General features: G+C 44.1%; 1 protein-coding gene across 1 annotated transcript; it reads left to right on the top strand.

Annotated features, from left to right (window-relative positions):
* The first annotated feature begins 1043 nt into the window (after positions 1–1043).
* On the top strand, positions 1044–17145 carry LOC105200760 (leucine-rich repeat, immunoglobulin-like domain and transmembrane domain-containing protein 2). The gene has a single exon (XM_039459711.1). The coding sequence runs from the start codon at positions 5803–5805 to the stop codon at positions 7762–7764; it is 1962 nt and encodes a 653-aa protein (XP_039315645.1). The 5' UTR covers positions 1044–5802; the 3' UTR covers positions 7765–17145.
* The last annotated feature ends 5784 nt before the right edge of the window (positions 17146–22929 follow it).

Here is a 22929-nt window from a genome sequence, read left to right as displayed (position 1 = left end):
GAGGTACTCGAATCTCAATTCACCGTCCCAACCTTTTTTCCCTCTTACGACTTTATCTAACAGGGTCCCAACAAAGTTATTAAATAAAGTGAATTTTAGAGATTATGTTGTGAATTATATTTTAAATTTTGAAATTTTCCTAATTACTAAAACATCTTTTTATCGAGTATTGTTTTAATTAATCTGCTAAAAAGTTCACCGGTCTGTTTCAATATACAATCGTTTGCAAATTGATATAGTGAATGTATTATCCAGTGCATAAAAGAGAAGGAGGTTATTTTGTGTAGATGTATGTGTATCTTGCCACTAACGAAGTTACTGGTGAAGTCCATTCATTATTTACTCGTATTTCGAAACATCTGCAGAGGGACACTTATTGTTAGAGTTTGCAATATATTTTGTAGGTATATCCGAGGATTATTGCAGCTAATGCACGTTTAAGCGGATTATGTCAAATGCAACGTTACATGGAGATATCGAAGTATCTTCCTTATAATGCGGCTCACGTTAATTTATCGCTAGACGAAGTATGCATTTTCCTCTAATCACGTTTAATACTACTTAATATTTAATATTTAGTACGATTTATGAGATAAATTAATACCGTTTAAGTGTATTATTAAATATTATTTCATCTCAAGACTAGTATTGTTCTCGGTATCGATGTTACGATTAAAAAAAAATAGTTTGATAGTGAAATATTTCAACGAGAACACCAATATTTTTAAATAGCAGGTAGCGTTCCCAAAATATTATACAACAGCAAATCAAATGTAAACGACACGAACTATTCGTAAAAATATTACTGTTTTTTTTATTACAAGAAATCATTCAATCAATAGTTTATTATTGCCATAGAAGAGTATGACAGATTTGTATATATTTTTTCAATTTTTTGACAAAGCTTTGAAAATGACGAAAGAGATTTGCTTTTATAGCATCCAGGATGAGAAAATTTTAATTCAATTTTATAGCTCCCAAAATTGATTTTAAAAAAATTGCAAAGATAATATACATAAGATACGGGGGGGAGGGTTGCTTTTTCGATCTCGAGTCATCAGCAAAAGAGTGTAAAAAGCATTCGCTATCGAAAATGAAACACCGATCCTTCAATACCATCGGATAAACATCCGTATTTCGATACTATTGCCGTTATCGTGAGCCTTTCCAGCTCCACGCGATCCTCGGCGGTTTTCAAAGGAGGTGGATCTGCTGAGGGCAGAATCCGCGTAGAGAACAAGCCGACGTGGCTCGGAGAGTGTGGGCGGAGAAGAGGGCATAAGAATTATGCTGTCAGACCCTTGGCGCGATATAAACGTGGGCCGCTATTGATTTTAAGTAGTCGCTTAAATAGCGTCGTTCGGCCGTGCCACCGCGGCGTCTCGTCGGATGCATCGCGTCCAAAGACACGTTATCGACTCTTTCTCTTTCTCCCTTATCCTCCCTTAATGCTCGCGGATCCAGCCTTCAACAGTCGATGTCACACTTTTTGCATTTTCACATTCTCCGTATTTAATTTCTTCCCGGCTTATCTTTGTTATTTATCGGCTCAGTTTTATTGCAGGAAATTATTTACAATCAATCCTTTATTATTTTATAGAAAATACATGTGACCAGATTGTATTTGTTCTTCGAATTTCGCTGTAAAGCTTGAAAAATGAGGAAAGTAAGACTTATTTTCATACCATCTAGAAGGGATGATGAAATTTTTAATTTAACTTTATCAAAATCTAACATATTTAAATAGTTGTGTTCAGTTTATATAAATTTTGAAAACCTTGAACTAGAACGTATAAAGCTTTAAACTTTAATTTTAAGATAATTGACTTTAAAGATTTTTCCCGCCAATGTTGATTAATTAATTAATGTATTGTACATATCAAAAGGAATTTGATTACAATTTTGATTTTTTATCAATTTTATTTTTATTAATATTATAATTATATTTAATACGTATGCCGGCTTCATGAATGTGTTTCTTCAAGTCCAACAAATATACGGCACGCATAAGCCGAATAAGCCAGAGAAAAAATTAAAAATTTATTATTCAGCACTAATTGTCAGAACCGCTGTGACATAGCCCCGCTAACCCTATGTTTGAAATTTTTTTCGTCAATCGATCAACTTTCAGAACACCTATATTTTTGCATACCTATATCCGGCTATGTTGCGGTCGGCGATTCAAACCGTTTATATCAATTTTACCGCTATTTTGAAAACAAACAAAACAACACGGTCAATCCTATTTATTTTCATAAAGCACACTAAATGAAACGACGAAAGAAAGCGCAGTTCTACGACCCTTTTCCGGACCAATTCTGTAAGATTTATTTTCTCGTCACTTTGAATCGCGTCCCTCCCTCTTTTTTTTCCTCAAAAGAGAAAGAGAGAAGAACACGTACCGTCGCAATTTCGCCGACGACGGACGGGCAGATATCGATTCGGACGGCCAATTAGGTCTAAGAGGTCCTTCAGGGAGAATTTGTACACGACATACTACGAATCAGTCCTTCATCTCGTCCACCACCGCTAACGTGTCATTCTTCTCACCGCGTAGCCAAATCCAGCCGACCCTCCTTACCACCGTCTCTCTCTCTCTCTCTCTTTCCCTCTTCATCTCTCTCTAGCCTTCGGCCGGATCCTATCTTTCTACGGTCGTGGCTCTCTCATTTTCTGAATTATTTTTCCACGAGTCGTTTGCAGGGTCGAGACTCTGGAGACGGGGAGAAAAGAGCAAGGGGGAGAAAAAGAGAAAGAGAGATTCGTACGGTCGAGGGAGTCCGTATGCCACACACATCCCCCCGGCTCGGATATATAGGCGACGACAATGCGACGATAGCGACGGAGAGGGATACAAGAATGCTGTGGAAGAAGAGACGACGGCGGTGGCGACGGTATAAAGAAACGAGAAATACTCTGACCCGTATTCCTGCTTCTATCTTCGCCGCCACATTTAGCGCACTAAGCGTGGCCATCGGAGTGTGTGGGCTTTAGGACCGATCCCTGGGACGTCCGTTAACCCCAAGTTGAAGGTGTGTTACCTAAGTCTGGAGATACAAAAGAATGGGGATGTTTTCAATTACGCTGAATGATGATGAATAAAATATCTATCTCTCTATTGCTTCTTCTATATGAACTCATCACGCAAGATGTTATATCTTTCGCGACTTGTTCCAATAATTCGCTAGTCTCTTCTATTCGTTTCTTTCTAAACGTCGAATGGCGAGGAAGATGGGAGGAGACAATTGAACTATCGTTAAAATTAATCGATGTCCCAAGGAAACGTCGCTTATTTGTACGGTACGAGAATCGGGCAGGCACGCGTTTAGCGTCGAGTATGCGACCGGAATACGGGATCTTAGGAGACCACGAATCTCGCTCGCCACGCGGACGGAATTCTACGATGGAATTCTACGATTCCGTAGCCGATATCGCGGTCGGGCCGACGGTAGCACCGGGCGCCAGAACCGTCGCCCCCTCCTCCACCCCGTAATCTGGCAGTGCATTTAACCACTTTGCGAAATAGCCGTATATCTCCCCGCTGTGACGTAGCATTCGATATGTCGAGAGTGCGGGATTCGGCGGTGAGATCGGCAGAACGGGGTGGCGGAGACCGGGGGAGAAAGTTCTCGAGGATAAAGAGACGCGAAGCGCCGAGGCTCTCGTGACGGGGACGAGGGAATCCGGGGGAAAGAGAGAGCGAGTATAGCGACGACTACGATATGCGCGCGCCCCCCCGTCATACCCGTTTAGGGATAGAAGGTGTCCCCCGCCCCGCGACCAGGGTGGGGTTGCCCGACCGTTGGTAGGGGGTGGAAATGCTCCCGATTCGACTCGGCGTGTAGGGCGCACGAGCCGACCACCGCTGCCGGGGGTTGGAAGTGGGGATTTGTTACAGGGAGAGTATCCGTAGGTGGCATGGGGGAGAGAGAAATGAGACAGAAAGAGAAAGAGAGAGAATGGGAGAGAGAAAATGAGGGAGAGAGAGAAAGAGAGAGAGAAAGGGTGGACGTCGGGACGCTGGAGAACGTACGCGCGCGATTGCAGGGGTAGTGTAGACTCGAATCACGATGATGTGTACGTGTATGTGTCTGGTATACGGGGTGACGTAGAAAATTCAGATTGCAATGGTATTTTCTCTAACGACTTTCCACTTGGTTATCGATGAAAATTTCATTACTTTTCTTCATGGTTTATCAAACGTCATAGTATCACGACGTTGTAAAAAAAATTCTAATCTCTGAAACTCCCTAAGGCTTTTAACGTTAAACAATTTGGACTTTATCTCTTCGAACAAAGAATTTATTTTGATACTTTCATTACTGTTCTTCGAGTTCTTTCGACCACCCTGTAGCTAGAACGGAAGAAGGGTGCGCCCTACTTCGCGTTGGCGTTTTCCCTCCCGAGCGGCCCAGCGTGTGCAAGGGGGCGAGAGGGCGTCAAAGGGTGCGAGGGTAGGAACGCGGGGATGTTAGCGGGGTACGGACGGACGGACGGACGGAGCGAGACGGAGAGAGGACGACGCGAGATGAAGATACGAGGAGAGGAAAGCCGCGCGAGAGGGTGTCTCTCTGTTTCGCTGCCGGGAGTTTCGCAGTCTCGCATTTCAACAACGACGACGCCGAACGTCGCTGGCGTCGCCGTCGCCGTTTTTTCCCTCGAGCAAGGAAACGCGCGCGCGCGCGTGAACGATAGATAGAAGCGTAAAGAGAGAGAGAGAGAGAGAGGGAGGGAGAGAGACGTTGACAGATACACAGAGTGGATGAAAGAGAGAAAGAGAGAGAAAGAGAGAACAAGGGGTATACTATCGGGGAGACGCTCGAGAACCCTCGTACGTTGGCCCCCGCAACGAGAGCAGCGTTACGCTCGGCTAGCACGACGGGGCACCTCGTGAGAATTCGGGTATCAGGGGTGCTTCCGTAGTAGCGGCGGTGGTCGGTGATGTGAGTGGTGGCGGTGGTGGCCTGGTGGTAGCGGTGGTGGTGCCGTCGCTGGTGGTAGTGGTGCGGTTACAGTCGATACGGCGTGGCGGAGGCGACGAGGAGCTGCTCGTCGGGGACGACGCGAGTGATGCACGTTGATGGCCGCAGATTTACGTAAGAACGACGACGACGACGACGACAACGTCGAGGAACTGTCCGCCTGCTCGTCTGCCTAGTGATGACGTCGTATGTGCTGGTCGCGTGTGCGCACGTGTGACGCCACCAAATGGATACTCGACGAAGTGGCTGATCGAAAATCCGAGGGGACGTCCTCGGTGGTTTGGGCTCGTCGGACGGAGCGCGCGCTGCTCCAAGAGGAGCGTGGACGAAGGAACGTAGCGGATACGCGAACACCGTGTAGCGCGTCGAAGAGTGCTGAGAAAAGACTCGCGAATGGATGAGACGGGTCCGTTCATTTTCGATTCTCCTCGTAGTTCGCCACGGTGCGCAACGAGGACTCCGCGCGAAGAGCGGGCGGCTCCGTATAAATTTCGAGGTGTGTGAAAGAAGCAGCGGCCGATAAAAGGAGAATCGCAAGTAGGAGAAGGCGAGGGAGGACGGCGGAAGGTAGAAAGGAAGAAAGAGGTACGAGTGCGAAAAGACGAAAAGGAGAAGGATGGGCGTAAGATCGGTCCCGAGAGGCTTCCCCGCGCGGAAGACGCTTCTCGGTCGTCGTTGTTGAGACGACGTGCGCGAATCCCGAGTGTCGTCGGGAAAGCGAGGCACAGAGGGAAAAAGAGGAGGAAGAGTCGAGTCGAGCCGAGTCGAGCGGGACGCCGAAAGTTCGCTACGACGACGACGGCGACAATAACGATCCATCATGGGGGTCTCGGTGTTCCTGCTGTACGCGGTGACGGTGCTCGGCGTGGCAGCCAGCGACAATTGCGCCGACAAGTGTTCATGCAAGTGGAAAAGCGGGAAGCGCACGGTGGAGTGCGTGAATCGTGACCTGACCAGCATACCGGAGTGGATCGATCAGGAGACCCAGGTGCTGGATATGAGCGGCAACAACATCGGACACCTGCCGAACAACATATTTATACACGTGCGGCTGACGAATCTGCAGCGTCTCTATCTGCGTGAGTGCCGTATCGATCGGATCGATGGCAAGGCACTGGCCGGCCTGACGAATCTCGTCGAGCTCGATCTCAGCAACAATCTGCTGGCCGCGGTGCCGAGCTCGAGCTTCGGCGACACGCCATTCCTGCGCGATCTGGTGCTCGCGTACAACCCGATCAAGCGGATCCGCTCGCACACGTTCAAGAACACCCTGAATCTGGTGAAGCTCGATCTGTCGCACACGCAGCTCGGCGAGATCGAGGCCAAAGGCTTTCGGGGACTGGAAATGCTCGAGAGTCTCAAGCTGAGCAACAATGGACTGTCCACTCTGCATTCGGGCACCTTCGATCCACTCAGCAAACTCACCAGCATCGAGCTGCACGATAATCCGTGGATTTGCGATTGTCATCTACGCGAGATGAAGATGTGGCTGGTGAAGCATAATCTGCCGACCATCGTGGCGCCCGTGTGTCACGGGCCCCAGCAGTTGCTCAATCGTGCCTTCACCGACCTTGATATCGATGACTTTGCCTGCCGGCCGGTCTTGCTGATAGCCAGCCGTTACGCCGAGGCCACCATCGGCGAGAACGCCAGTATCGTGTGTCGCGTGAGCGCGATACCACCCGCAAAGGTCAAGTGGTATTGGAACGGTCGGCAGCTGACCAATCACTCGGCCTTTAGCAGCCACCAAAAGATCCTCATCTTCGAGGAGGGCCAATTCAGGAAGCGGAGCACGCTCATCCTCACTAACGCACAGGAGGCGGATTCCAGCGAGTTCTATTGCGTCGCCGAGAATCCCGCTGGCAGCGTCGAGGCAAACTTCACCCTGCACGTGTCCCTGAGGACGGCGGGCATGTCGACCTTAGGCTCGGGCCAGATCGCGGGCATATCCGCCGCGTTGGTCGTGCTCATACTCTTCATCCTGCTCATCATTCTCGTGCTGTTTGTTCGTCTGCGTAGAATGCCGCTGAAGGACGTAAAATCGTCGGCGCCGATGGAAGCGGCGTCCAGCGATGGTATCGGCAACGGTGGTGGCGGCGGTGGCGGCGGCGGTGGCGGAGGTAGTGGTGGCGGCAACGGTGGCGGAGGCGGCGGTGGCGACAACAACCCGCCGTCCGCGACCTCGACCACTCGCAGGAAACACGAGGAGATCGAGACGACGTCGTTCGCGCTGGAGTCGAAACCACCCGCGTCGTTGCATCTGAGCTACGTGCAGAGACCGCACGCGGCCGTGGTGCAGGAGAGCGAGTACAGCACGATCAGCCGTTTCGACGATCAGAATCAGCCCGTGGTGGCGGCGATACCGGGCGCCGGGTGTTTCTCGTCGACGACGTCCTTGATGCCGATCGATAATCCGGATCTCATTAGGGACACTCGGCGCGGCTCCACCGAGGACATCACGCCTTACGGCGTCGCCGATTACGGCCGCGTCCAAGCGTTGGACGACGCCGGCAAGATGCTCTACACCAGCTGCCTGTGGGAGGCGAGGGACAGCTGCGGCAGGACGTCCGCCGCCGTCTCGACGAACGCGTACCCGTCGAAGGAGCAGCTCGCGGTGGTCGCACCGGTCGTCGAGCAGTTTCCACCAGGCGCGAAGCAAATGAGAGTCTGGCAGAAGGGCGTCCCGGTGCTGCCGCCGGTTTCGGCGCTGAAACGCGTCCTGGGTTCCACGCGCAGCTCGCCCGACGAGGGTTATCAGGAGGGCACCGGCACCGACGTCTAGGTACCGCTACTTCATTACTGCGACGCCCGGCACCGTTATTTGGAGCTACGTAGACGGCACCAGGAGGACGACACCGACTGCTAAGAGAGGAATGAAGGAGAGACAAAACAAAAGAGTTGTCCTCGCGAGTGCCGGACGGGCGGTAGTGAACAGGAGTAAAAATGTGTCGGACGAATCTCGCGTATAAGTGTGATCGCGTCAGTGCGATGATGACGCGCCATTATTGTTGTGCTCTGACTACTACACTCTTCGCTACTGGATGAAAACGTTATGCTCGCGATCGCGTTTGCTACGGTACAGTGATCGAAGATACGGCATTGTACAGTTTCGCATCCAACTAGGTACCATTCAAGTGTCAGCGAGTGCGATAGCACCCTGCATTCGCAAAGGTATGGTACAATTGCACGGAACCATAGACAAGGCGCGAGCAGCCCACCCCCCAAGACTGCCATAACTTAAAGTACGCGAATCGAATCGCTAGGCGTATGCAGGTAGTTTTCAAGAGGTCGATGAACGCGCGGATCGTTACTGCGAGAGACTGACATCGTGGCCACCGAGGATCGTTGATATCGCGCTCGACGCGAATCAACTGATTCACACATGGTTGACTGGTGGTAAGGGTCATCGCGATTGACACGATCTGCTCGAGTTAGCAAGGCGACATGGCAAAAAACGACGATTAGGCTCTTTCAAGGAACCACCAGTGCCCGTATTCGTCGCGAACGAGCGTTTGTAGTGGTGCAACTCGTCGAGGCGGCAATTTAATGACACAGTTAGAGATGTCTTGTGCGTGATGCCTGTGGTGCAACCAGCCAGTTGGCAGACGTTCGGTTTCGTTTGTACGTGTCACGAGGATTGCCTCCAGTGTTCGATATCGGCAATGTTAACTTGTACAGGATATCCCGAAAAAAAAAAAGGTCAACGTTCGAAAGATGACTATGTCCGTCGTTGCTCGTATCTCTGACTAATTTGGAAGAGCTACTCTCTTCTTTGCGAAAGTTTTGTATTTAAGAGTACGTAAATGTCACAACTGATAATAAGACTTTACGAATTAGAGTTTTTAAACGTGTGCCGAAATTATCTTTAAGCATCCTCAAGTTCACAAAATCTCGTGAGAGAATCGCAATTGCAAACTCGATGAGAACCCAAATTTAAATACACGTTCATTAAGATTATCTTATACTCGCAACGATTGACACTATTATCTTTCAAAATATTGGCCTTTCCTCTGGAAACATTCTGTGTAACGCAGCAATGAAAGATCGGTCGATCGCATCAACCGCAAGGTGACGTCTCGCGCACACGGAGTGCATACAGAAAGTGCATACACACAACGTGCACCGATCGTCAGGGACGAGGAAGTGACGACGATACGCTACACCGGCCACGTCATTGTCTGGGCGGTCGTGCAGCACAATATCGACGGGTAATACATTTGTATAACGGCTAAGCCAAAGGCGGTTTGGGTCAGTCGGGAGGCTGAAATCTCCCGGGTTAAAAATGCGTTAGTCGCTCCCCTTAGGACGATAAACGGCGAGCACGAATACTGACAGTGCACGTTTTCGATGACGCGGGGATGACGCGTAGAGTTGCATAGGAAGAGAGAAACGACGCTTAAGCTACGGAGTATCTATCTCTCGCGGATTTTTTCTAGTCAATTCGATGAAAGAAAGGAAGAAAAAGAGAGAAGGGGGGGGGGAAGAAAAAAAACAAAAAGAAATGAGAATAGATTCACGACGGAATTATTTATTCGGTGGGATGGGGAAACTCGCGCTGGCGGCAAAATGGCGCGTTCTCAATTAGGAGAATACGCGAGGGTAGTCTCGTTGAGTCAACATCGGGATATTCCCTCGAAGCTTCAGTCGACAAACTCTCACGATTACGGACCGACGAGCCTATATTGTTGCTTCGAGTGGCCGGTCCGAGTGGCTCTCGTATCCGAGACGAAGCCTCGCGAGAACGATCGAGCAAGGGATATGGCGGCCGGATGCTACTCTGGATCCATATCCACGACCGCACGGTTCCCCGATTCGATCGCAATCGCGGCCTCTTGGCGCGGATATTATCAATTTTTCTCGAGTATCCTATATTAAATTCGCCACGCTTTTAACTGATACAAATTTATTTCTCAATTACGATTTCATTCCGAACGCGGCCTGATTGAATTCCTTATTTTATTTAATATTAAATTTAGCGGTAATTGCCAATATATCGTAGCAACAATTTTGCCGTTTATTTTAATATTTATATCGGTGCGCGTTGAAGATAATGTGTACCATATTAAATTCATACAACAACAATGGTTGCACAAATATATAACGGTTTCAATCAATAATATATTGATGACGTCTGATATTAAAGCTTAAGGCTTCTTCAACATTAATTGAGTGCCATTTGCGAGCACGTGAGCTGTGAGTCCAGAGTACATGCGAGTCTCGAACGCTTTCTTCTTCTTGCACAACGGGAGCCACTGGAATCGATTACATAAGACTGCGTGACAAGGCCCCCCTAAGTCAATCGCGAGCGAATGTATACTATTGCTCAATCATTAAAGCAGGATTTCGCGATTGATTAGTTGGCTTATGCCAGACGTTGGTGTCTTACGTAAGTGAGACTCTGTCGACCCATTGCATTCCACCGAGTACTGTCAAGTCGGATTACTATGCTTTTACAGGGGTAATTTTCCATCATAGGTCGAATGATCGTTTCACAGAAAAACTATTGAATGTGTATGTATGTATGTGCGCATGTGTTCGACAAAATTATCAGTAAGCAATGTGCCTCCGATTATAAGCTTACAATCGTAAAATACGTTGTAAAATCTTCGCAGCAATAGAAAAACTCTTGATCGCGTATTATCATATTTTTCAATTCATAAACAGATTTTTATTGGCTATTCTTTTTTTATGGGATTCTTACTTTAGGGTTTTTATAGGGTTTTTTTTTGTTTATTACGTGTTATTTTTTTTCATACCACGCGTCATATTTTCAAATTTAGTACGCTGTCTTTTTTTTCTGGGAAAGAATAAAAAAAATAATTACTTTCCTTAGAATTTATCTGCAACAAAAAAAGCTCACGTTTTTGCGGCAACCGACGATTTAATCAAACGTTACGAGCCATTTCCTCAGGCACCAATTTGTCCCGGAGATATTTTTTTTACCCCTGCAAGAAGGCAAACTAATCCGATCTGACCGATAAGTCAAAACGCCAGTCGCGAGTTTTCGTTCGATCGTCATCTAAAGTGTGTCGACGTGCGTTCATTTTGTATGCCGTATATAAGCGTGTACCCGTGTGCGTGCGTGTATGTGGATGAGTGTGGATGTGCATGTGTACCCGTGTTTTGCGCGTACGCGTTTGTCAAAAGAGCACGCGGCCGACATAACGCGAGCACGCGCGCGCGATTCGCCGCTTTGCGTTTATCACCGATTATTTTATAACGCATCGCGCGGAACGACTGGTTTTTCTCTGCTCAATGATCTCGAAGCCGTATCCGTCATATCGAAAAAAAAAGAATAAAAATAAAAATAAAATACACAACGTTCCGGAAATAGCGTTCGCGACCGCTCCGGACGATATGTCGCGTGCATACACAGGACTGATCTCACTCGGACTTTTGCATTAGTTCTATCTAGAGAAAAGGGAACGAATAGACGACATACGCGTGACGTGCAAGCAAATAACGTTGACCGCGCGAGCCCCAGTACGATTGTACTGAATATTTTAAGGGCAAGTTGCAGGGATTACGGAACTTCTTTATCCGCGGACAATTTCTATTTTCCGTTGCCTGTAATTAAAAGTCGTGGTAATTAACCGGCGACGTGGAAAAAGTTCATAGGGCATGTAAAGTGTGTGACAACAGTTACGTCGCTTTGAAACGACCTGGCCGCCGTTCGGTTACAATTCTTCTCACACGGATGTGAGCTGATGTGGTACGTACGTGTGAAAGGAAAAAACTCTCCGCGTCTACGCTGGCGATCCATTTTTAGAATTTCGACATAACTATCGGAGTACCGTCTCTATCTCTTCATTTATTTGTTTGTCCACGATTTTAATTGCTATCTTATCCGAGTAAACGAATTACGAATAATCGGTTTTTCCCTCCCTCCCTTTTTATTTTTCCCTCGGAAATTTTCGTTCCGTAACAATTTCGATTTGAGGAATGCGCCGGTTACCCAATCCTACCTATATGATTCGTAGCGATCCGCTCGTTAATCTACGCGAACCGAATTCGTCCTCGAAAAAAATTTCGTTTGAAACTTCTACGTGCAGTTTCGCTTATATGTATATACGTGATGCTCGAAAAAAATCGTACGATATACAAGTCCGCGAATTTTTCCGCTTCGCGAACGTCGCGTCGTTGCGCATTTATATCCTCGAACTCGGAGTCGTCCTCAATCGCGTGGCACTTGCAGTTCATAAAATTACGAAAGGCGGACTAACGAAAATGTCACCATTCTCCTTTCCATCGATTCTTATCTACGTGTTTAAAATGTTTAAAATGTGCTCTCGAGCGTTCTCGCGTATATACCGGCATGTCGATCGCTCAAAGTAGCCGAGAGTCAACTGTTGCGTGCAAAGTGAGCCTTTATATCTGATTTCTACGAGTTTTTTTTATATATACCTCTCGATCGACGTGGCACACAACGCCGAGCGCCGCAACCGCCACATGTCGGTTCAACATACGCAGCGATAGCACACTCGCTGTCTATAGCGGCGCACTGTAGGGCACGTGAGGTCTAGAACCTGTGCAAAACTCAGCACGCGCTAAACACATCGATCGGAGAAACGCGATTAATTGCGATTTACTGTCAAAATCAAAGTGCGAATTTTCGGGGTGTGGTCGATCGCGCGATGACGTCACAATGTTATTTGACCAAAGTTACACAAGGCTGTTTAACAAAAATTTTGCTAACAACACCTGGACAGAGCAATTTAACGAGTCAGCTCGCCAGGAAATTACACAAACGCAATACTGCCACGTGGAAGTACAAGTACATACTAATCGTTTATAAAACTGGAGCACGATACAGATTACGTTGTAAAGAATTAATATATATAATGAAATAGGCGCGCGTCATAAGTCCGTGTACGCTATCGTGCAGGAAATGACAAATGTTCCGAACTCTAGCATTCGATTCGAGATTTTATTCTGCGAGAATCACTTTCGTTAGTAGTCAGTCCCCGGTGATCGCGGAACCAAGAGTGATCCTCATTGGTTGCTCCCTTCGCAAAGTTTTGCGCTCTGAGAATGACTCAATAATAAAACTTAGCAAGTACACTCGGAATAATGCTGTTTCACCTCACCACTGACTTTGGTTTTCACTTTCTTGAATTATTGATCAGAGTCAGTGCAGAAAGAGAGAGAGAGAGAGAGAAAGAGAAAGAGACGCTCCTTATTCTCCCGCCTTTGCAAAATAAATAATTGCGCAATTAATTATTGATACGTGACGTGCGATATTGCGCGAAACGAAACTTTCGTCGTATACACGAAATGCCTGTTCTACACAGGCATCACGATTTTATTTGTTAATGAGAATAACTTACCGAATAATTTATTCAAATTGTGTTGAGCATTTTCACGTGCTATTTTGCACACGATATCGGACGTTAAAGTTTTATTATGACATTTTCTATAATTTACCATCGATTAACTTAATACTGTGACATACACAACAACGGCTTAGAATAAATTAAAATACATTTAACGCTAATGAAATATGAATAAACATTAGTTATATAAAGCTAGTTTAACTTTTAATATGTAATTATGCTTTTAATCCAAGCTTTGACAACGTAAAACTCAATCAAAATTAATTTGTGATCAAAAGTTTCGTATTCATCCATCGATATCATTCGATTTATAAAGGAAAGGCGTGTTTTAAATTTAAAACACGTGACACTTTTCCTTCTCTTTTACAACCACTTGGATGACGCAGACGTCCCAATTCTTGTAATTGTATTAATAACGTGGTTACGTGTTTGCATATTTTTACGGGAAACTATATTTAAAACACTGCCGAGAAAAGAAGGAGGAGGTCTCTACGCGAGACGAGCGTAAACAACCCTGTGCACATATTTTCGCATTTCTTAAGGTAATTTCGCTCGCTGGGAGAAGCCCGTCCTTCGCTCCCAGCGTGAAAATATGCTTTCGCGACCGCGACGTTCGACGCTGGGTCTTCATAAAATTTACACACACCTCGAATCTTCGTACTTTCGGAACAGTATAGACGTATTAACATAATGTTACGCAGCGGCGGATTTAGAATATTTTGGGCGCAAAACGAGGCATTCCGAGCCCTTGAGAAGAAAAAAAGAATATAAATCAGATGAATTTTATAGCTATATATGTGTACCTTATATCATAAATATTTTTAACTAGAGTTTATAAAATTGTTATAATGTTTTAATGTTTCTTATTGATGTGGCCGGGACTGGCCGTATAGCTTTATTGTCTAGGCCAAAGTTCGCATCAGTTGTTACGAGTCATTATTATTGGAATATATACAGCATTCAATGGTATTTCCCGTTGTTGTACCGTGACGTAACAAATGAGTACCATCTGTCTTAACAATTGGCAGCAATAAATCGTAGTAACTACCAATCGACCGAGAAGTATTTTAAATTAAAGCGCTAACAGGACAAGTGCATGTGTGAGAGTGAAAGAGAGAGAAAGAGAGAGAGAGAGAGAGAGCGAGAGAAAAGGAGTAGAGTCTTGAAAGACAAAATGTTAATTTTACTGGATTTCGTCAAGTTTTGTACATAGACAATAATGTACGACGACTTTCGTGGTGATGACGAGCAAAGTAATGCAAGAAAACCGATTGTGAATTGTCTACGGCACCCGATAATAATGACATGAGGCAGAGATGGACACGGCAAATAAAAGGGATGATATTTATCTCGCAGTGACTTGGCACATACAACCAGGTGTGAGTGATAAGTGTTTTCTACAACCTCGAAGTACGCGCGGTAAATTAATTATCGTTACACTATAATAGCGCGCCACGTTGTTAATTTTGTACCCGGTTGAAGTAGCGAGATTAACTTCTAATCCGACGTTCTCTCTTTTTACTTAATCAGAGAAAATCTAGACAGACGGAAATTAAAAGCAAAAAAAAGGGAGGGGGTGGTATTGAATTTTAAAAATAAGAACGCATATCTTAGTCTTTTTTAAGAACGTTATAAGGACAACTTGCGCTCTTAAAATCGCAATCGTCTTAACATACTTCAAATCAATTTTAAACACACACACACACACACACAGACACATATACATACACGTGACTGCCAGATGTGTAACCACGGGTCAAGAGTTTATTTCGTTCGTGATTGACGTTATTCTCTCCAATTTGTTAAAAAAGAGAATTATACAGATATCTGGAAATATATCTAATGTAATCTATTTATAAATAACCAGTTGTTACATAAATAACGTTCACGAAGGTACGATGTATTTTTGGATGGAAGTAACTGAATGAATTTCTGATACAAGTACTCAGGTATGAATAGGGTTGCCAGAGATTTTTATGTACGCGGTGCTGCGCTCTAGGTTTCAATAACGTTCTATCGCAAATTTTCGAAATCTAATTTGATTTCTGAAATCTTACGGTTACGTTTCAAAACGTTTGCGACAAGAATGCAAAAAAAAAAAATTGAACTAGAAACGTAATGAAAGTAGAACAGAGAGAAAGAGAGAGAGCAACGCCCTTATTTATAGAATACGAGATTTGTCTTCACGTAAACTATGTAGTTCCTGGTATTTCGAGGGGGAGAAATCTGGCAATCCTGAGCACGAGGAAGGGCTCAGAGATACGCATCGGCGTAACGCGTCGACCTCGGCCTTAAAAGCTGCACTTTGTACAATTAGACCGAGCGTAACAAACCGCGTTGCCGCGTTGACTCGTAACCGGCTATGTGCTCCGTGTTAACGCTAGTAATAACATTAATGAGTAACTCTTTAACGTCCGCCTCCAACGGACGGCTCGAACACGCGAATCCTGCGAAAAATCCTCGCTACAGGTTGTTGGCTCCGTTAATAACCCGTGCGGTAACACATCCGTTATACATATGCGTCATCCTTATTACTGGGAATAGACATTATTCGTACATATGCGATACCCAAGTTCTTTTTTCTATAGCCCCTCTCGATCAATTTTACATTTTTTATCGTAGTTTTAAAGCGCTGAGCGCATATCTACGCTTCTATTGCGGACAATAAAAATTTCAGTTTTAAAGATAATAGGACGTCGTCGGCGTCTACAAGCTATTGTTTGAAACAATAGTATCGCGTACATATGCGCTCCGTCCGAAGAGACATCACATATACTTGTACGTACACTACGTACCGTTCGCGACACATCAGATGTAACCTGAAAACCGGATGAAAGGAGGAAACGTAAATCTCTCGAAAATCGCGGGAAAATGATGGAGTTGCCAACGAGATTGTTTTACAGAGTCTTTAGATTTGACGAAATGTAAAAATCTCTCTCTTTCTTCGAGCTTGGAAATTTTCATACATTCCCCACATATCCCCCACATGTTCACACGTTCACATATCAATGCGTTCATATATCAACATGTTTACACACTCACACATATCGTTACATATCCTTACGCGTAAGTAGTTTTTCAAGACGTCACAGCTCGAAGGAAACTCAGTTACCGAATTAATATTAAATTCTTGTCGTCAGGGCGGAAGCGATCGGGCGTCGTTGGCAACCTCGAAAAGTGAGCAGAGAACGTTTATTATAATAATACACCCTGCGTGCGCGCGTGTTGTACATGTGTTCGTGTGCGTTGTATATGCGTATGTAAGGTATGCGTGTGCATTTGCCTGTAGACCGAGTGCTCGCGTGTAAGTTATAAAGGAATCGGACCTAGTTTACGACCCTTAAGACGTGCCCGCCAAAGGGGGCAACCACTTTTAAGGATGTTAACGATGTACAAATGTGTAATTTAGTGTCGCAGAAAGAATCCGTCTAATGGCGCGGTGTATGACGACGAATATATAAGAAAAATAAACGAGAAAAGGTATATAAAAATATTTCTTTTATTTTACGAGTATAACGAGAGGAGGAGGAGGAGGAGGAGGAGGAGGAGGAGAAGGAGGAGGAGGAGGAGGAGAGGAGAGGAGAAAGGGCGCGCGTACGATTGCGACCGTTTTAGAGGGCATAGGCGTATCTATATTTCCAAGATTACGCACTTTTTTGAAGGTATACATAATAGAAGCAGAATATACCGTTCAAGACGGGAATTGTTGGCGAACGAAAGGGAGTCGAGAGAAAGAGCGCGTGTGTGCGATACGCTGTCATAAACCCACATGTACGGTAAAATCATGTGCTATAACGACAGTTGTCGAAATAAAATTTTTTTCGATCGAATTAGTGGTTTTGTTTTTCCTATCCAGCGACAAGTTTGTATTTGTAACGCATAAATATTGTTTTCCAAAATAGAAAAAAAATGCAAAACTGATAGAAGCGGTATGCGGCAGCATTTGTAACGAACTGAGAATATGATTAGAAAAATAAATATATAGATGTAAATCCTGTAGTTTTTGTAAGTACCAAATTGATGAAAAAAAAATATGGAATAAATATTTCAGACTTCATCTGCGTACAACTATTTGAAACCAGGATGATTACATTTTTATTCATGCTCAAGAATTACTTACATTGCTGTGTTTACTTGACCCATTTGCATATCAAATTATGTAAATAAAAAAATAAGAGCTTGATTCGCCGCAATTTATAACAACTTGGTTTTAATTTCTTTTTTTAACAAAATATTAATTTTACCGCTTATTCATTTCTATTCGTGGAGTTTAAATGCGTTTACGAATTTAATTTTAATCGGATTATAAACCTAAAGTGGCGATTACAAATTATCTCGTACGTAGGAAAAGAAAATCTCGACAAATTTTCCGATTCACCATATCGTAAATATTTGCTGAGGATTTTGGCATTATAGCCATTTTCATACCCTTATTTTCTCTTATCGCGTTAATAACCACCATAAATGTCCACGGGTACGTGCGTTAACGCACGACATGTCGATATGTCGTTATTTTCGTCATTGCGTTTATCCGTTGACGTTAAAAAGAGGTATTGAACGAGATGCGGACGAACCATGAGATTTCGAACGACTGTCAAACAAACGCCGGGAACGAAGAGCGGAGAGATAGATCGAAGACAGGCAGGACGATGGTGCTCTTGACGTTTGACGAGGAGGAATCCCCTATCCGTCATTATTATAAGCGGCACTTTATCAATAGAAAGAGGGTCATCTCGTGTCAGATCGGTTCGCTTGCATTTGTCAAAGTGAGAAATTATGATGGGTCTCGCATACATACATCATGTAAAAGGATCACGTGAAAATTCAATTGGAAAGTATTCCGCGACGTATAATATGCGAGTAATGTATGAAGGGAGGAGGGATACGTCGAACGCGGTGTGATATGCGACGGATAACGAAAGAAAAAGCGGAAAAAGCGAGAGAGAAAGAAAATTAGCGGATAAAAGAAACGTCGCGTTGGATGTCAAATCTAGTGTGCGGTATTGCAAAATTTCACGTACACCCGCGATTACATGTATAATTGAAGTCTTGAATCATGGATTACGATTATTAAATCAGTCAGTTTACTACGCACATCTCTCGCGTTCGCATTACCACCGCGAACGGGCGGGACACGTTCGTATTTTATTAATCCTCTCTTCTGCCAAGTATCAAATTATATATATATCATTTGTCCCAGATCCGGCAAGTCGCGAGTGAATTGTCTAAAATGGATTTTAAGCAAATGCGGACTCGCAAATTCTACGGCGCAAGAGCGGCGATAGCGTTCGCCGGATTTCTGGCCGAAAACGACGTAGCCTGATTGAAACCTGAACGGCCGAATTGCATCCGGCGACACGGGCGTTGCATTCTGAAATTTCATATCCAACAATCGCGTTATAGCAACAATGCCTTGATTGGTATCATTCTATCTATGCCGTCTGTCCCGCGTTTCTATTTGTAACAAAAAATCAATATATCCGCATGATGTTCTCTGTCCCCTCCCGCCAATCCGTCCCCTCCATTCCCGCCCTCTCCTTCGCTCCCGATCTTCACACGGATAGCAGAGTTATCTTCATCCGCATATATATGTATCTCAAACGGGATGAACGCGCTGTTGGAATACACGACAAATGCGTGAGTACGTGTTTTAGCGTTAGATTTGACGGTATCGTGCGCATTCGTGTTTTTTCGAGTGAAAAAGCACGACGGTTGTAAAAGTTACCATTGCATTGTGCGTGAAGAGAGAAAGAGAAAGAGAGAGAGAGAGAAAAGAGAAAAAAACAACAATATCGTTTGAAAGAGCAATCGGTTATTATTTTCTGTACTACTGTGATGTATCGGGTATCGATTGTGTGTTAACAGAAATACCGTTATCTACGTCTACGAGACAAGGAAGCTATTGTTTCTGGTGTTAACCGTAATATATTGCCGTACTCGTGCGGTTGTATATAATATTTGTACTTGCATTTTGCGCGAAAAATCGCGCAGTGGAGCGATAACGATGCCTCGTTCGCAGTAAATAACGCGCAATATTTTTTCGTGATAGCAAAGCAATCATAATGAAGCTGAATCAAATTTCGTACAGCACAACGGGCTTGTCAGAATTATGAAAATTCAAAAAAATATCGAAAGAATATCAAAACATTTTTTCCCGATATATATCCACACGCGTACGATCAGATACAAAACAGTGTAGTTTATCTAAATTATTTAACTCTTTTCTATTCACATTTCTCCCGATACAACGCGTTTGATTAATTAATCTTTTCTCGCTCATGCTAAAATTAAGGATACCAATAATTATTAAATATCGCCTATTATACCCATCGTATTTCGGTCGTTTCTCGTCCTAATTCTGGACAAAGTGCTCGCTTCGCCATTCACGCCGGGATTTTGGCGACGACTCCAATTCCGCAGCAAGACATATACACACAAAAAGAGTGCATGCACACACAGCGAAATGTACGTACCGCATTTCGTTTCTATGCGCCGAGACTTCGAAGCGAGCGTGTTATCTCGAAACGTCATTAATGCGCCGTAGCATACGGTGCGCGAGGGTAAACACGCGTGTGCACACGTATTAACAGACAGGTACGCCGGAGAAACGACATATTATTTTCCCGAACGGTAATCGCTGATTCAGCCGCACGGTCTGAAAATGCGTATCGTACGGTCTTCATAATACGGCTGTTACCGTGAACCATTGCGGCGCCCGCAATTCTGACCTGTCTCGTATTTTAGGTCAGACTCTTCAGGGATAACGCGATGTATGCACGCCCATGTTATTTGAAAGAGATATGCACAATGCATTCCTATGCTAATACGAAACTTCAGTTAGTCCGCAACGATATGACACACATTTCACGTCGGATCTAATTTATTACAATCGATTATAATTAAAGGGAAATAAAATAAACACGGGGGAAAAAAAAGATTTGTTGCGGCAGCAAAAATCTGCGTGTGGGAGTCAAATTTCAGTTGCAACATATATAAAGTAGCTGAAACTTAAGCAACACAATTTAATTTAATTAGTCTTTAAGAATCGCAAAAATTTAGTTGCGGCCAGATACTTCAATCCCAGCGAACACAAAGTTACAGTTATACAAATGTCAATTGTAATTTCCCACTCACAACAATGTAATTGTTACACATATAACAAGTGTGTTATGCAACAGTTACATTGTCGAGTGAGAAATTACAACCAACATTTATATACTTGTAACTTTGGGTGTGCTGCGATGAATGGCTATGGTAGCACACACGTTGCAACCATTAACTCTAATATCACAAGTTTCGGTGTTTCTAATAATATTGTAGGCGCCATTGCGGATCCGATTATAAAGTTCGTGAATTAATTTTTAAGTAGACACAATCGAAATTGCGCTGTCCAAGTTCATTTTATTTCACTTTCGTCTTAGAGTCCAATTTTAGAGCTTTGACTTCGAGGAATCCTTTTACGGAATAGAGCCTGCTTCAGAACAAGAGCGAAAAATCTCATAACGCTGCGCCTTTTATTCTATTTTCGCTGTCTCACTTACGAGAGATACTTCATCTGTCGGCGTTGCTGCCATTTACTCTCAGATGACCGATTTGTTGCGACCGGCTACATCTGTTAGCCGGAATAGCAAATTTCAATTTATACTTGATACGATCACAGCAGCCAAGTATAGTTTGCTGAGAAACCGACGTAATAAGAGCAACGGCAAATTCTTTTGCAGCGTTAAACACAATTTTAGCAAACTATAATTAGCTGCGCTAATAAAAATGTATTTTTTTTTTCGTGAATAAGCAAAAATTGTGCTTTAATTGTGCATTCCTTGCATGAATTATATCTGCAATTGCTTATTAAAGCCAGAAGTTTAGCTTGGAAGAAACGAGGCTGTTAAGTTATACGGTACAAATAAAAAGACTCAGTTATAGTTATCGGATGGAATATTCCGCGACATGGAGTATTCCCGACCTCTCCTTCCCGTTTAATCGCCCGCCGTTATTCTCGTTGACCTAACCGGATCTCATGTTAATTAGACGCGAACGGAATTGCATAGACGACCGGCAATTATTATTTACGCGCTCGCGTCGCTCTTTTTCACGCTCTCGCGTGCTAACTCGCGGCCCGCCGGCACTGCCTCCGCTTCGAATTTACTTCGCGCAATTACCCATGGGTCTGTTCCTGAAATATCGCGTTCTCCACCGCGTTTTGCTTTTAATTTCGTGCCGGGCCTCCGCCTCGCGTTAGCGCGCGGTTATCCTTGGAGGGCGATATTCATTTTATTAAGCGCGCGTGCGCCGGGCATCGCGACGTGCAAGGGGGCGAAAAAAAAGTGCGGGAGAAAGAATGGGGAAGAACGCAAGAGAAAAGAGGAGGAAAAATTTTAACGCGTGTGGGATCTTTTTGCGAGGCTCCTAAAGCCCGTATTTTATCCGTCCGACGTTCAAATTCTCGCGTGTCCGTAATTCGCACGTTACTACGTAATCTTGGATGTGAACCCGCGGTCTTGTACAGACTGATTCGCGATCGAAGATATCGCATCGCTCGAGAGAAGAACCGCTTTCTGAACCGTCTAGATAAAGCGCCGCTGCAATTAAATCTCGAGTAACACCGGCCGAGTTTTTTGAGCGCAAAGTTTGAGTATCGTTAATTGGCAAACGCCGTAGTTTGCTGTGCTATCGTAGACGTGTATACCTTCTAAATACCTTTCCCTCTTCTGGGTCACTCGCGGATTCGCGCTACACGATAAAGTTTGTGCTGCGAAACCAATTTAAGAGGCGAAACTTATACGATAATATCGGCCGAAACTCATTCGGAGAGTGTCAAGGCCATTTTTTCACATCGAGTTTATTACGTTTTCTTAACACACGAAGAGCTTGTTCAAAAGTACAGCACATTTACGTAGTAACGTTACCTAAATGTTCCGCACGATTAACGATGAACTTTAATAGACGTATGTACGCGGAAAGAATAATTTTGCTGAAATACAGATGTTAAAATAATTATGTTAAACATTTAAAAAATGTGTATCGGATGTTTAACTTAATTACAAAAATGTCAAAACTATTTGCGGCAACATTGTTTAGATTTGGACGTCCTACATAATTATTTTGATGCTCCAAAATGAAATTATTTTCTGATCTGTATTTAGCTAAATTTTTGGATGCTAGTAGCTCAGTAAAATTGTTCTTTCCCGCACAATTCCTAGAATGGATTTCAATTAAAAAAAATAATGATAACTTGGTTGAACATGAAATTTAGTCTTTATTTTAAAGCACGATTTAGGTGATCACGCGATTTCGCAAATATATATTCAAATTTCATTCAAAATTATCATCGATTGTCGAAAGTGTATTTTCACGATTTTATAATAAATGTATAGAATTATTTGATTGAGTATTACACGTTATATGAAATTACGTTACTTTAAAGTTCATAGCTGCTTTGAAGTGATATGCAAATACATATATCTAAAAATATCCGTGGTTGCGTGTAATGCACTTTTGCGATATGCTTATGCACTGATAATATTTACAGACGTCATCGCGCTTGGCTTTTTCCGGAATAACGATAAGCAAGCGCGGCGGTAGAGTGGGAGTATGAAAAATCTCGTTTTAAAGTC

The sequence above is a fragment of the Solenopsis invicta genome, chromosome 2, assembly GCF_016802725.1.
Source record: "Solenopsis invicta isolate M01_SB chromosome 2, UNIL_Sinv_3.0, whole genome shotgun sequence".
NCBI classification, from domain to species: Eukaryota; Metazoa; Arthropoda; class Insecta; order Hymenoptera; family Formicidae; genus Solenopsis; species Solenopsis invicta.
This window is presented reverse-complemented; position numbering and strand designations above follow the sequence as displayed.